Source organism: Nymphaea colorata, chromosome 4, assembly GCF_008831285.2.
Source record: "Nymphaea colorata isolate Beijing-Zhang1983 chromosome 4, ASM883128v2, whole genome shotgun sequence".
Taxonomy (NCBI): domain Eukaryota; kingdom Viridiplantae; phylum Streptophyta; class Magnoliopsida; order Nymphaeales; family Nymphaeaceae; genus Nymphaea; species Nymphaea colorata.
In genome coordinates, this window is record NC_045141.1 from 22,414,346 (window position 1) to 22,430,238 (window position 15,893).

At 38.5% G+C, this 15,893-nt stretch overlaps 2 protein-coding genes across 2 annotated transcripts; both read right to left on the minus strand.

Moving 5' to 3' along the window:
• Window positions 1-1,422: 1,422 nt before the first annotated feature.
• Window positions 1,423-9,388, minus strand: LOC116253342 (uncharacterized). Its single transcript, XM_031628119.2, has 8 exons — window positions 9,266-9,388; window positions 7,635-8,120; window positions 4,586-5,753; window positions 4,407-4,465; window positions 3,112-3,181; window positions 2,870-2,995; window positions 2,605-2,733; window positions 1,423-2,129 (listed from the first exon to the last, which is right to left on the minus strand). The coding sequence occupies exons 3-8, from the start codon at window positions 5,297-5,299 to the stop codon at window positions 1,722-1,724; spliced, it is 1,506 nt and encodes a 501-aa protein (XP_031483979.1). The 5' UTR covers window positions 5,300-5,753; window positions 7,635-8,120; window positions 9,266-9,388; the 3' UTR covers window positions 1,423-1,721.
• On the minus strand, window positions 7,698-15,784 carry LOC126409196 (protein FAR1-RELATED SEQUENCE 5-like). The gene is made up of 5 exons (XM_050077689.1): window positions 14,154-15,784; window positions 9,897-12,299; window positions 9,732-9,832; window positions 9,556-9,663; window positions 7,698-9,388 (listed from the first exon to the last, which is right to left on the minus strand). Exons 2-5 carry the CDS (start codon window positions 12,287-12,289, stop codon window positions 9,384-9,386), a joined length of 2,607 nt encoding a protein of 868 aa, XP_049933646.1. The 5' UTR covers window positions 12,290-12,299; window positions 14,154-15,784; the 3' UTR covers window positions 7,698-9,383.
• Window positions 15,785-15,893: the final 109 nt, after the last annotated feature.

Here is a 15,893-nt window from a genome sequence, read left to right on the forward strand (position 1 = left end):
AGAAGTGGTTAGGAGCAGTCAAAGAATTGATTCTATGATGGATAATGTTTGTTTTCTATTGTAGAATTTAGAAATTAATTTTGTTTTTATTTGCTTTTCACCACTTCTGGTTTCGCGTGTATCTGCAAAAAGATAAAACTTCTCCAAAATAATGGGTATTCATGGTTTTTTATTTTGCATTTGCAACGGACCGTGATCTAAAAAAAAAATGAAGAAACGAAAAGCAAAATAACTAAACGATGTTCTTTTTCAAGGAAAAGAAGCAACATAAAATGGAGGTGATTGGATGACACAGAAAAAGATCATGTTATGGGAAAGTTGAATTTTACCTAAAACCAATTCTCTGGGAAATTAGCATTGCTGAATACCCTCTTTATTCTATTACTTACATGTTGACAATATAATTCTTAGGTTCATTAAGATTTTGATAAAAAGAAAAGAAATATCTTTTAGGTGCTTCCAGCTGGTTGAATCAACCAAAGTTGGTCGATCCAATGAATTTAGTGATTTAGCCGAGCCCGCTGTGAATCAACCAAAAATATTGAAAGATATTTTTTATAAGAAGCAGTGAAGATCTATAAAAGTTAATTAAACTCAAATATTTAATTTTTTTTAAATAATAAAAATCGGCACATAGCACTCTTGAATCAGCCATCAAATTAAATTGGTTGGACACCAATTCAGTTCAAACCAGCCAATTAAGGCCGATTCTGATTACATTATGCCATTGTCAGTGAAAACTTTCGTTTAAAAAAAAACCACTTTTTTACTCAAATAAGCGCGCCTAACAATTTTTATAAAATCCAACTAAATGGGTTCAAAGCTGAACAGAAAATTGGATGATTCAATACGTCGCTAAGTGTGGAATTGCTTCATAAGAGAAACGCTACAATCAAGAGTTGGTGCAGCAGCATGACGATTTGGCTCTCATCCTAATGTACCAGTTGAAGAGGGTTTAGTCTCAAAGGAAAACTAGAGATTTTGTAGGCTTCCAAACACCTTGAATTTGATTTCAGAATAATTCAAACGCTACAATAAGAATTTGCTTTATTTAATTCCTCTATAAAGATATCAGTTAACCTGTGCAGACCAGTTTCTCGGAATTTTTGTATAGTCCTCGTTATCCCAAAACAAAAAATCCCTTTATGGAGATCCAAATTATTAAAGAAACTTTGACACTTGTTTCTAGTGTTGAGAGATTCATTCTCTTGTGCGTCTAATTCCACTGTCGAAAAATTTCGTCGCCAAGAAACATGCAACGAGGGAGGAGACTAAGTGTGTGTCTGCATTGCCATTTTTCCACATTATTCAGTTCAAATAACAAAAACTGAATTGTTCAAAAAGGTTTGCCAGAAAAATTCGGCACCTTACCAGAGGAAGAACTCGGTAGTGTTCTATCCATCGGAAAATGGGAGTTGAAGCTTAAAAAACATTCGTTGGTCACTTTCAATTAAATTAACTTCGAGAACGCGAGCCCGTGGCAAAGATCCTCCACCATATCGGCTCATATTCTACAATTTCCCCAAACAAAACTCAGGAATACAATTTAATCTTGATCCCTGAAAACGACGGCATTTTGCTCAGATGATGCATGCCTCTAGGCTCTAGCTCACGGAAGATATTTACCTTTGGAGTGTACAACTCCTAGACTATCTGATCACCATAGTTCTTGCACTGAAAATTTTCCATTTTTTTTACCTTCCAAGGATTCGACATCCTGCTTATGCTTTTGGCCTTTTTGGCAGAAAACCTTTCCGTGAATTTGCTTTCCTGGCTGCAACAGCTGGCCGCTTGCTCTTGCGAACCTTTGGTTCCTTCCCAACTTCTCCATTTAACAAATTCAGATCATGCTTAAACCCTGAAGAGCCACTCTTACGCGCAGAGCGTTCCACTTTGCTTGCACGTAAACCCTGATACGAAGGAGCAGCAGCCTTTGCCTTGGGCTTTTGTCCTTCATCCAACGGTTTCTTGCTATACATAGTTTTATTCTTCTTGTATGATGAATCAGCTACTGGTTCCGGATTTTCTCGTTTTTTTGGTGTTGAATCAGGACGAGAGTGACAAACCCTCAGAACCCGGTCCCTCAGCTTGCACTCATTCTTTTTCTTCATAACCATATTTGCAGCATCCTGCAAAAGCAAAAGCACTTAGATGGTTTGCAACAGCTTCCACTCTTTTTTGAATGCTGACAGGCTGACAGCCTCTTTCTGACACGCAATAGGAAAGGCTCTCTCGATCAGAGTATACACCAAGAATGTCGAAGTAGAGTATCATACCAATTTGTGTAATAAATTACACTTTCACAATCTAAAGGCATGGGCAGCAAAGTGAAAGATGTATGGCGTTTCTGGGCTTTTGAGAAAACAATATAAACTCCCATGAAGTTTTAATTAATTGAAATTTTATACCAGCAGATCGAAGTAGCATGTAAGATATAGTTTGTTGTATGAAATGGTTCGTTTAGCAGAACGGTGGGATCTTATAATCTGTAAAAGAAAAAACTACGCAGAGAGTAGGAAAAAAAAAACCTTACAAAGCAAGCAAAAAAATGCACTCCAGGAAATATTGCCATGGAAAACATCTTCAAGAGGGATGATATCTTACCCTTGACTTAAACAAGACATAAGCAATGCCCTTTCCCAAACTTGTATGGGGATCTCTGATAACCCGAATAGCTTCAATACTAGATTCAGCCTGGATCAGATGACAGAATAATTGATAGAGCTCTTCATCCTGTAATAGACAGGTAAATTTTGGTAAAATTAGGGGCTAAGAGGATTAATAGAATTTGTAAATGGATTAATCAAAAAGCAATCTCCATACAAGAAAAAAAAGACTTCATCAAACATGCCAAGGAAAAAAGTATCACCTTCACATCAAAAGGAAGGTTACCAACAAAAATCGTTCTTTTATGGTCATAAAGAGAAGGATTCTCGCCTTTCACTTTCTTGCGGGGAGGACAAGCTCTGTCCACACGAATGTGATTCTCTCCAATCTACAAACGTGAAGATTGTTCATGTAAGTTACAATTACCTTTTCCTGCTTTGCAAAACAAAAATGATATGCATAGCAGAATCTTTAAGCTTAAAATGATAAGATTAGAGAGCATGCCTTTGCCATGTTATATGACAGAGCAGAAGTAGCTGATTCTTCATCTTTGAAAACAATGTAAGCATGAACGCTGAAAAATAGATGGGAAAAACACGCTGTCAAAACAAGCATGTCACGTGATAAGGGGGAAAACAATGAGAGAAGAGACTAAGAATTCTAATAGAAGGTTCCAGTTGTAATTATGCAGTCATACTCCAATAAATGTGCTTTCATCATGGACAAGTCAGATACCTCAAACATGATCAGAGTGCAAAATGAAATTCTTTTAGCCATTTTAATAGCTCAAGAATATGCATCTGTCAAGCACAACATACCTATCTTGAAGACAAAAATAACAAATACATATAATCATAATATTATACAAGTTTTTTTTTTTTTGGTGCTTCCAAGTCACATCTATGTCCTGTTGATCACATACCAACAAATATAACTGACTCACTGAGGCTCGTGTACGAATGTCCAAGCCCCAATTATAGGTACCTCTACTGCAGGTTACAAGTATATAACTGGGGTTCATGTACACAAGTACAAGCCGCATCATAAGCACTTCTACTGCAAGCTTGTTACATTCTATGTAAATACTTGTATTTATATTTGTTTATGCATATATATTCATATATAATCAGATATGCTTAATATATGATTATAGACATAGATGTGTATACAAATCTAACTAGTTCCCAAAACCGTGTTAGCCTGCATCATTGCTATCAAGAGATTGGACACGTTTAACATCTCAGAGACTATAATCATCAATGAACAGGCTTGTCTACAAGTTTTATGCAAACAATGCCGACTTCTCCTTTGGCAAAAGCAAATGTGAGAACGATGTTTTAAGTACGTTTGAACTCCTCGCAGATACTTGTTAGTTTTTGCATTTCATATGGCATGATAAAGTAGGAACAATTCCAACTTTGGGAAAATCAGACAAAAAGGAGGAACAAATCTAAGTTCAACTCCAAATTCACATAAAAAAAAAAAAAGCAGAATTGATTGGCAAGATTGCTATAAAGAAAAGGTGCCACCATTTCTCGATGAGCAATAGCTGAATTAATGCATCTCAATGGAGAAACCATGAACTCAATTCCAACCCAAACACCGGTTTAGTCAATTTCGTATGACAAGTCACCGAACCACGGGGTTTGCAGCTTACGCTATTGTTAGATGAATTCAAAGTTGTGTTCAGTCGGTCACTACCATCAAAATCTACACGATTTAAGACTTCAAACATCAACTAGAAACTAAATCTCCAAACTAAATAAAACGAGAAAATAAAGAGAATTAGCATGAAATACCTTGCCATTGCATCATTGATCTGCCCCTTAAAAATCGCACTCTTTCTCGGCAGCTTACTCTGCTCCGCAATTCAAGTGGAAACAAGACATATTAACATTTTTAAACTCTTTCCTGATAAACGCCAACTTCACAAACTTCAAAACAGGAAAATGAGATGCCAGAACGAACAAAAGCTCACATCTAGAATCGGCACCGAACGGATCCTAACAGATTCCACCTCCCCGAACCTAGAGAACTCCTTCACAAGGGACTTCTTCTTCATCTTCAACGGCAAATTCCCAACGAACACCGTCCGCCGCAACTTAGGTTCATCGTCGAAATCGTCCGTCTTAACGACCATCGCCTCCGAGCTCTCCAGTTTCCTCTTCTGCCCCACCTTAACAATCGTCTCCTCGCTTCCGACCTTTTCAACTCGTGCACCATACTTCGCCCGCTCGTATTCCTCCTCAATTTCCTTTCTCTTCCGCTTCTTCCCTTTCTCGGACTCTGTCTCCTTCTTCCGCCTCTTCTTCGAGCTCTCACCTTCCCCGATCTTCAACTCCTCCATTCCAGCCTCAACGACCGCGGATTCCACGTTTGCTTCCAAACCCGACTTTCCTTCATCGTCAGCTCTCTTCCTCTTTTTTTTCTTCTTCTTCTTCTCCTCATCCTGCCCGACTCCATCTACGTCGGCCCCCTCGACGACGAGCTTGGCCCTCTTAGGCTTCCTATCATCTCCGGAAGAGACAGCCACTAAGGACGCCGTTTCTGGAGGGACCGGTTTCTGGTCATCTGGCTTCCTTTTGTAAGGATTGTTGGTGAAGAGGGAGGAAGAGCCATCGCCAGAGAAGTTTCCGAAGAGGGCCCGAAAGATCTCCGACGAGTCCTCTCGCTCGCCCGATTGCTTACTCATCCGGCTTCCCTATTTAAGAACCAGAAAAGAAAAGACTAGAGAGAGACGACGACGACGAAGCCAACGACCTGCGTTTTAAGGCAACCGAGCTTATGGCGCGTTTTTTTGTTAGGGTTTGGCGCAGGATAGCGCCGGGAACGGGTCGAGCTGAGTCATCCTGTGAATTCGAAAACCGCGAAACTGGCAGCAGCTGTGAATGGTTCGGACATTTTTCCGATATCCAACCCAAATTCAAATCCAATTAGTGGAACTTGATCCGAAGGTCCAAATATAATTAGTAGAAGACTTTCCTACTGGATCCGGTGGATATCCGATTTTCATGCATGTAAGAAATCCAACGTCGCCTTTTGTACTTTTGAATATCTGAATCTTATCAAACTCCGGGTCCGACTAGGCTCTGTCACCTTCGTATGGCATGTGGTACCAGCGAAGCTTATCTGAATCAAAGTTATATCTGGGTCCAACATCAGACCATAAACACATCAGGTAGAGCAAACAAAATTTGAACAACTGTATTTTGAAAAGAGAACCATATCGAACAAGACACCAAAACGTATACTGGAAAAAGATGGATGATATCACTCAACTATATTAACCATATCATAGATATCAATGTAAAGCATTTGCACTGCAATGATTTTGAATCTCTGTATTCTACGTGATGGGAACTTGAAAAAGCTGTTAGCTGACCTTGCAACTTGATTTATACCGAGTTATTATTCGCTGATTAGGCCTGTGTAACCAGGTTTATCATTGTTACCGATGTGTTTATTGTCTTGTGCATGTGTGGATTGAGATCATTATGAACAACCATGCTGGTTATGCATCCCACTTGGGAACCCAGTTTGTGTTACAGGAAGCGAGATCAAAGTACAATACTCAAGACCGCGTGATAGAAGTTCCAGAAGGTGGTGGGCAATCAGTTTTGCTTTTGATACTTAGAACAAAGAAGGAAAGAAATTGCGATGGGCATTGGCGTGAATCCAGAAATTGGTCAACTTTTTTGCCGTTCGCAAGCCTGACGCGGCATTTTGTCTTCCAAGATATAAAGATTTACTTCGTAACCACAGAATATGTGCCTTATGTTGCATTTCCACGATCCACATATACTTTATATCAAATGGCCCACGAACGTAAACGGTTTGAATTCGGACAACCGGAACACCTAACGAAAACAGAAGAAAACCTGAGAAGCAGCTACTTATATCAACGAAGTTTCATGCTCTTGGATGCCAAATTTCAACAGGGAGGCAACTTTTAGCACCAGATAACTTCTCAAAGATAGGGAAACATAGATTCAGGCAAGAAAAAAGTAATTGTTTCAGTCTGCCGAACCAGACTTTGCAAACCTTCTCTGACTCAAAGCAAGGTGAAGAAAAACAGAAGGCAGAGGATGAGATATGTATCCTTGAACCTTGCTCCACCCACAAAGATTCTAGCATTGGGGAAAAAAGGAAAAGGAAAAAAAAGAAAAGAAAAAACTAATCTCCTGTACATTTTCCACTTGGAGAGGAACGTTTATATGCTCTTTCTGAAGACTTTGACATAACCCAAAAAAAAGGAACTGGGTTTTGACACTCAAACTGATCCATAATAAAGGACATAAAAAAAAAATTGAAACAACTGTAATAAATGCAACTAAAAAGTAGCCAATCAAACTTGATGAAATTATCTCTAACTCAAAGTAGAAAAGTAACGGGCTGTCCATCTTCTATCCACTCTTAACACAATGGTTCATCTAATATTTAAGTATCTAGATATCCAGTAGAGCTACAGAAAGTCAAAGTTTATCTACAAATAAACTTTTTAAGGCATCGTTGATACGTTTTCAATAGCCAGTTAAAGGTGTTCATAACTCAGGGAAGAACCAGACTCAAATTTTTAAGAAATCCTCTATTTTCATGCAGAGGAGGCAATGACATACTAGAGACATGGAAAGTTCAGGACATCGGCAAGGACAAGCTCGTGGGAAGTTTGTTTTCCTACAGCATTGGACTCAACCAAGTTTTCAATGTCTTTAGCAGCTCAAAAAATGGAATTTCAACACGCTGTGGTTATCTAAATCTGAACATTATACATTCCCATCGACATGATAAATTTTTAGGTGGACAAATAGCAAACACAAAATAATTCCAAGTCACGTCTTGTTGCTTACAGAACCCATCAGGTGTCAAGCAGTCAAGCATGCAACTCAGACATGTTAAGAGAAAGAAGTAGCAGATAACTCATCATTCATACAAGCAAATTGCAGATATGACCATGTGAGGACCAACTTTTCATTAACTGAGAATGTTACTAACATAAATCAATTAACCAGAAAGAGGATGACACTCACCTCTTATTTCTGCTATGCCGGTCGGTTGCTGGTACCAGTGGCATTTGCAGAGATGAGATAGAATGAAACGTGAATCCTCTGTGCATTACAACAATCAAAAAATTTGAACACAGCTGCATCGTGATGACCATCAACTACCTGAGTACAAACTAGACATCCTAAAACCACACCAAAAGTTACACGAGGAACAGCCAAATCATGAATGGGAATTAGTTCCTCAAGGAAAATTTGAAAAAAGGGCTCAAATTTTCTGTGTAAACGGAATCAAAGTTAACGGGAAGGTAGCAGTCAGTTAACAGTAACTTCAACAGGCTGTTTGACTGCTGTTCATGGCTTCTTTGTGATCCAACTTCGTCTTTCACAAAATTCAAGACCTGCACTGCTTAGTCAACTTTGCAGCCAGTGCATCAGCCGATCAAGTAACAATGGCAAATCTGAGTTATCCATCTCTAGAAGCATACCTGAAGCAGTCCTAGCCAAATCGTGCTGCATAATAGAAAGAGAGAAAAGTGACATAAGAAAGCAGCTCAATGGAAAGAGGGAGACGAGTATGCATCTGCAATCTCTGAACATAAGGAGAAAAGCGCCCGCCAAGAATCTGCTTCTGCTTCTCATGATCTGCTATGGCAACCTGACCACTCAATTTTAAGGGCTGAATAGAATGCCACAGGTTTGCCTAATCCACTGTTAGCCATGGTTTCCTTGGGGAAAACTTGCCCACTGTTCCTCATGTTTTTGATAATTGGCAGCAAGTTAGAAAACTGGAGCATAAAATGCATAATTATTGCCGGTAGTTAGTCATGCAACTGATGCATGATTTAGTTAGAACTCAAGTATGAGTTAATCTACTGACAATGGCTGCATATGGGATCTAGATAACACAAAAATATATTTGTGTGCATCTGTTGGCTCAAGTTTTACAGAGTCACCATATTCGATCATCACTTGTGCTGCCAACATGTGTACCATGACAAGTGGACTGCAAGTGAATAACTTTACTCAAATGAAAATATTCAAGTTATCCAAACAGACTGCCTAAATGAAAAGAAAACTATGAGTCAAAATCAAAACAGCATCAAATGTTCAAATCAATTTTTCTTCATATAGAAACTTAGTTCCTTGTTTGTCCAGCCTGCACCAACTGCATAGGCATACCAAGTTCCCATAGGGAGCCAATTCACCCAGAAAAAAACATTTGTCCCTAATCGAGCATCAAAGTTCCATATCAATCAAGGGAGAAACACATATACGTCAGCCAATTATGTGCCCAAAAAGCTGCATGGGTTTTGAAAACTGAACAAGCATGCCTAAGGAATATCAAAAGTGATTCGTCAAACATGAAGCATTCCATGTGTCAATGTTGTTCTACAAAAAAGAGCATTTAAACGAACTGCAGGTTCTGTGGGCATACTGACAAAAAATGCTGTGTGGGTCTCAATAAGAAGTTTGAAATGATGCCCTTTGAATTATGCTTTTGCTTTTGAAATATAATATGCCCCTTAAATTGCTTTTGTTGCCTCTGCTTATTTAGAAATTAGAAAACTTATGATATCGATGTACAGTTGTCACATAAACAGAAAAAGAAGTTACAGATACAAAGTAATCTCAGTGGATGAAGTTTCTATGCTTACCAATCTGTAAAAAACTAAATAAGGGCTGGGTAGACTCTGGCCCAGAGATCATGATGATACATGATGGTGCTCGCCATCTCTTTGGCATAACTAACTGCAGTGTTGTGTGTCAACCATTCTAGCCTGAACACACATAAGAACTGTCAGTAAATTTGCCAAAAAAGACCTATAATTGCAAGTTGCCTCAGCTTATAATTGCATAGAAGGATGCCATAGCAATCAACCCAAGAGTTTTTTTATTGACATAATAATGTAAATAACATGCATAGATTGGCCACAAGCATATTCACCTTCTTCATATGGAACAACCTCAAACCTAGAATGCACTACAGGGTTTGCTTCATATGGAACAAGCTCAAAACTAGAACGCACTATGGGGTCTCCAGCAGCTGTGCATCCTGCTTAAAATCATACAATTATTGTTATCATCGGAAAAAGTTAACATGTAAATTGCAAATGAATTTACCTGAATGTTTTAATTTTGGACAATTTCTCTTGTCATGGCCTGTTCCTCTACATGAATGACATATTCTTTGTTTGCCAACCTCACTATCAGTTGAAATATTCCTGCATAGCTGTCAAATAAGTAAAAATTGTTTTTTTTGCACATTGGATAAAAAAAATAATATACCTTGCATTCATGCTCATGCCACATGTGCGAGAATTATGTCCAAGTTGCCCACAAGTCTTACACGATCTTTGCACTTTGCTTTGTTGGATGCATGAAATGATCCGCTCTGAACTTCCTTTAGCATGCATTGTTTCACGATTCGTCAAAGCATCATCATGATGTTCATCTTCATCAGTGTTTTGCAATGCCTTCATGTGTGCACTTTCATTGGAACTGACTTGCACTTCTTCATGAACATTTATGACAGGCATACTCTTATGCATCTTCACATTTTGCAAGTGTTGTAACAATTTATCAAACCCATTTATTGCATCCTCATAACATCCACTTGACAATGCTTCATTAACACACATATTGGCCTTCAACTGGAGAATGTTTTTCATCATTAATGAAGAGTTTGCACCTGACAATGCTTGGGAAGTTGAACGCAATTGTACAACACCTTTTCTAGCATGTTTTGTCCATCTTTTAAGTATATAAGTTGATGGCAATTTCAATAGTTGTTCTGCATTAAACACTGTAAGCATATGGCAACAAACAACACCCAAAGATTTCCACAATTTGCATCCACAACTTGACAAGTTTTGAGTATTCTTATCAAATGAAATTGTATATTCCTTAAACACTGGGCTTGCCCCATCTCTACCACAGTCCTTCAATACTTGTTTAATAGTATATACTCTTACATCACCAGCATGTTCTTTAAGCAAAGGAGTGCAAGTTGTAATTGCCAAAAATTCGTCTTGAAAGTGCTTTCTAAACACCTCAGGAGTGTAAATATCCCGCAAATGAACTTCCATAGGATGACTTGTATTGGTGGGTTCAACTTCATTATTCATTTTGAAGTCCAACTCCTTTTCATTGGATCGTTGTCTATGTATTGCTTCTTCATATTTCACAATAAACTCAGTCAACGTTGTATGGGCATAAATGCATTGCTTAAAATAGTCATTCATGCTTTCACTTCGTTGGGTCATAGACATTCCCGCCATAAAAGTATCACCAGAATATGGTTTAGCCCATAAGGATCTTTCTTTCCATAAGTTTGTGGCCCACTCAGTGGTTTTCAATTGAGGATATAAATTAATCATTTCATTCCATCTATTTTCAAATTCTTCAATCGTCTCTGACTTAAAAAACCACGCATCCCACAAGTGTTTAAATTCATGATTTTGCTTATACAAGTTTCCAATAGATGTAGGCATTTCTGTCAATATGTCCCAACTGCAACACCTATGCACTGTATCTGGAAAAGTTTCAACTACTACCTCCTTTATTACAAGATTTTGATCAGTTATAAATGCCATTGGGGCTCTACCACCCATTGCATGCAACCACTCTTGAAATAGCCATTTAAATGTCCCTTTCTTTTCATCAACAAGTAATGCACATCCAAAAATAATACTTTGGCTATGATGGTTTACACCTATAAATGGAGCAAAAGGCATATGGTATTTATTTTTCTTATATGTCATATCAAATAACACTACATCTCCAAAATAATAATAGTCTTCACGTGCCCTTGAATCTACCCAAAAACAATTTTCTACTTTTCCAAACTCATCAACTTGGATGCTATAGTAAAAATCTGGATTTTCATCTTGTTGTTTCTTAAAATAATTTAACATAGTTTGACAATCTTTGCCGTAGTAAGTATTTTGAATTTTTTGAAGATGATCAATCAATTGCTTCTTACTATATGTCACATGTTCCATTCCTCCGACCTGATGTGCAAAAACATCCAAGACTTGTGATGCTCTCAATCCAGATTCAGTCTCTGTATCGACCATTTTCTTTTGAAGAGTATTCATATTTTTTGTTGTCTTGTGAAAGTTCATTTTTGATGGGGAATGCAAGTAATGGTTGTGTACATATTGAATATTACGCACACGCCACTTTGTTTTATTAACTAGTTCAATAGACATCCATGCCTTGCAACCACATTTTGTACTTGCATATTCCTTCCTTTCATTGTTCTTTTGTTTCTTGAAGCCATTTTTCTTGCAACAGAATTGTTTCCAATGCATAACACCCCTTTTCCTTTTACAGTCACGTATACATATATCAAAACCACCTAACCTTGCATATGTATTATAAAAGTCATATGCTTTAGCATCACTATCGAACTCCATTCCAACATATGGTACAAATTCACTAGAAACATTTGGAACTAACTCTTTTTTGTCCTTCATCTCCTCATCACCACGTATTTCATCATTTATTGCCTCACACCTTTCATCCAAATTAATGGCTTCATCTACTTTTCTATTATCATCCTTCAAAGTCACCATAATTTTACTAGTCTCAAACTCCGCCACATTTTCACTTGTGCTTGTGCCCATATGTATCTTTTTTGCCACATTTGAACCTGCTGAGCTGCTACTTGTGTCCATATTTAAAGACCTTCACAACACATAATGAACATGAAACAAAGTTATAAACAATGGCATTTTCTTTTATAAACTTATTAATGAGAAGACAATGTCTTAAAATAAGAAAAAGCAACAAACAGGCGGCACATACATACAGCTAAAATAGCAGAAAAGGATGAGCAAAATATATGAAAATTAATAATATGAAAGTGAGAAAACATGATCATATGAAGAAACAAGAGACCTTCCAACATTGCATAATTTTGGTAAGAACATATTTGGAAACAAGATATCAAAATCTAAACATGAACTATGAACACCAAAGCGAGCATGATAGCAATCAACGACAATTGATTAACCAATCTAAATATCATATTATAAATGTAATATGTCAAACTATATGGACAAGAACACCAAATCTGATACAATATTCTAGTTCACCCCTCTTGGTATTCATTTTGCTATACCCATGGAATCCCTTTTTTAGATTAACATTGCAGTTAGGAACAAGCATGCTTTTATATTCATCGAGATATAGGAAAGGTATACAGCCTAAAGAGAATGTACATTGTAACTGATATATGGAGAATAGGTAGCTACTAGACTTTCATATGTCAAACTTGATAGAAATTGTCTAGAATGTTGATTTTAAAAAGATCAATGATGGAGATTAAGTTGAAAAAAAATGGAAATTTAGTTGTATTTTCAAAAGACTGGAATGCCCTTCAAAGGAGGGAAGGGTCTCGATTAAGGAAACTCATATTTTCCTCCTTTGAGGAGTATTTCGGACTCTTGAAAACACAACTGGATTTTCATCTTTTTCAACTTAATCTTCACGACACACACACACACACACATATATATATATATATATATATATATATATATATATATATATATATATATATATATATATATATATATATATATTATAGAGAGAGAGAGAGAGAGAGTAAGTAATTGCTGTAAAGACTGAGGATTATGGCACCTTCATAAGTTCTTCCTTTTTCTAGTCCACATCTGAGCTTTCATTGAATAAGAGGATCAGTATAGTAAATTTCAAATAGTTTTTCCACATTACGAGGATTAGACTTTGCTACCTGAGGAAGAGGATCATGCTCCTGCTAAGAGCATATATGAGGAAAATGGTCTGTTTTCTACTGATGGCACGTCTCCATACACTTATACTTTCATTTCTGTCATGTCTGGATGTGTGCTACGTTCCAATGTGAATACGAGCTATTCAAGAAAGTAACTGCTGGCTATTTTCAGGCCAGTAGATACAGTGAATGATGAAAAAACAACAAAAAAACAAGAGCACAGAGCTACGTCTCCAGCGTAGGAAATGCAGAAATCAGTATCAACTTTCAGAGTTATTTAACAGTATGACGAAAACAAAACCTCAAATTTATACAGTTTAACAATTTAGGCCGCAGAGGAAAAGTTGATCAGCGTCGCTATAATAAAACATACGACCACAGGGGGAAAAAAAAGACACGAAATTCAGCAAATTATCAGATGTAAAAAAAAGAGAGAGAGAGAGCGCGAGCGACTAAATATCTAGAAGGCAGAGGAGGTGGCGAAGCTGCTTCCTCTCCCTCTCTTTCTGTGCGTCGGCGTATGGCCGGCGCAACCAAAGCAGCTCGTTGAGTGAGAGATGGAAGAATTATAACAATAAAAGAAAGAAAAACAAAAAGACATAGAGAAAGAGGTGCTGCTGCCAGAGCAGGTCCCTGTGTGCATCGGTGCATCGGCTTACAGAGACACTGGCCGCCAAAACAAAGAGGCAGCTCCGGCAACCCCTCTCGCTGTCTATCTGACTCGGCCGGGAAGGGGGAAGCAGAGAGAGAGAGAGAGAGAGAGAGAGAGAGAGAGGCTGGCATACCTGTGAGCGACGGCGACTGTCTGGGCGTCGGCGACGGAGGGGGGAAAAGCGAGCTGTGGGGCAAGGGGGACAGGCTGCGGTGAGGGCGACGGCGACGGGAAATGTGAGACACGGAGAGGGAGAGAACACTCGAGGTCGGAGGGAGGGAAGGAGCAAGGCAGCGGGAGAGCGATGGGACGATCGTAGATGTCCGATATTTCCTTGATTGGACGGCTGCGACGGTCGGGCCGGATTTTGATCCGGCCGGATTTTGAACCGGCTGGATCGACGCCCCTCTGACCAGATCCGGTGGGGGGTCTTCGGCGCTCAGGGCTGTGAGATGGAAAGGTTCGGCACTCGATCGGAGTCAGGCCTTTTAGTCGCGAAAGCCGTAAAATGCGAGGTTGTGACGGCGAGAGTCGAACTTAAAAAATGGGAGCAGAAGGCTCTCCATCTCTGTAGCGGCTTATTGAAAAAAGGTTCTCCATTAAGAATTTCTATTGTATTACTTTTCGGCTTTGCGCTTTTCTTTTATAATGTAATTATTTTTTGTGGAACACATACTAAGACTAAAGGGACGCTGTCTCCTAATTAGATACTGACGCCTTTCTATACCCTGGGGTTCAGTTCTTTCTATACAGTGGTTTAATCTTTAACCCGCATATTGATTAAAAAATAAAAAGAAAAAAGAAAATGAAAAGCGAAGAATTGGCAACACTCAAAAGCTAAGCAGACTAACTCATCTGAGTTTTGATCATTATGCAAGGAAGAGAGAACGTGTGTGTGTGTGTGTATATATATATATATGCTAGTATTGTGAGGTTAGTATGTTGGTTTGTAGTGAAAAGTAAGCAACAGTCAAGACTGGAGCAAGGTGGACAAGACCATGAATCCATTGATGGAAAGCAACAAATCAACTTCAAACATATTTGAAGATTTGGCTGTTGCTAGGAAACAGCTGTCTTAGAAGCATTAGCAACCTTTTGTGGCAGCATCGGTTCGTAACATTTTAGCCACAGTTTATGGTGTTTTTAGGGTCAATTTTTTATTTTTAACAATCGGATGATATCTTACAGGCCTACAAATTTAAATCTTTTCATGTATATATTGAGAAGGCACTATTTCTATACTTCGTCTAAAGACAAAACAAGAGATATAGATATGTATTGCCCAAAGAATTGCCAATGAAACCTGCAACACGTTAATGAAAGAAAACTTTAGAAAAAAATAAAAAAAAATAAAAAACCAGAATACCAACCACAAATCGGCAGCAACAAATGGGCCTAATGTGAAAGGTAGATGACCAATATTGAAGCCACCAAACTGCATGGATGGCTGCTGTTGGAGAGGGTGGTGTTGATGATGGTGGTAATCGGGCTCTTCGTGAGAAAGTTGATGGCAAAGGAACAGGAGGAAGAGGAGCAGCAGAGGAAGCTGAGAAAGAGGGAGAGAAAGCAACAGAGTCTGAGGGATCAAGATAGCTAACAGACCGAAAGAGAGGGAGAGCTAGAGAGGAGGGATGGAGAGTCTGAGAGACAAAGAGAGAAGCGGGAGATGGAGAGGGCCGAGAGGCGGTTAGAACTTTTCGAATGAAAATGAGATTGGGGATTTAGGATTTTCAGTTAAAATTTTGAAAACGTAAAAAGAGAGAGTCCAGCCGGGTTAAACGAGTCGAGTTCCACCAACTCGAACTTGACTCGTGTATGAATTGGTGCTTGAGTTTAATAAAAATGCCTGGCGAAGATAGTTGGAGAAGAAGTG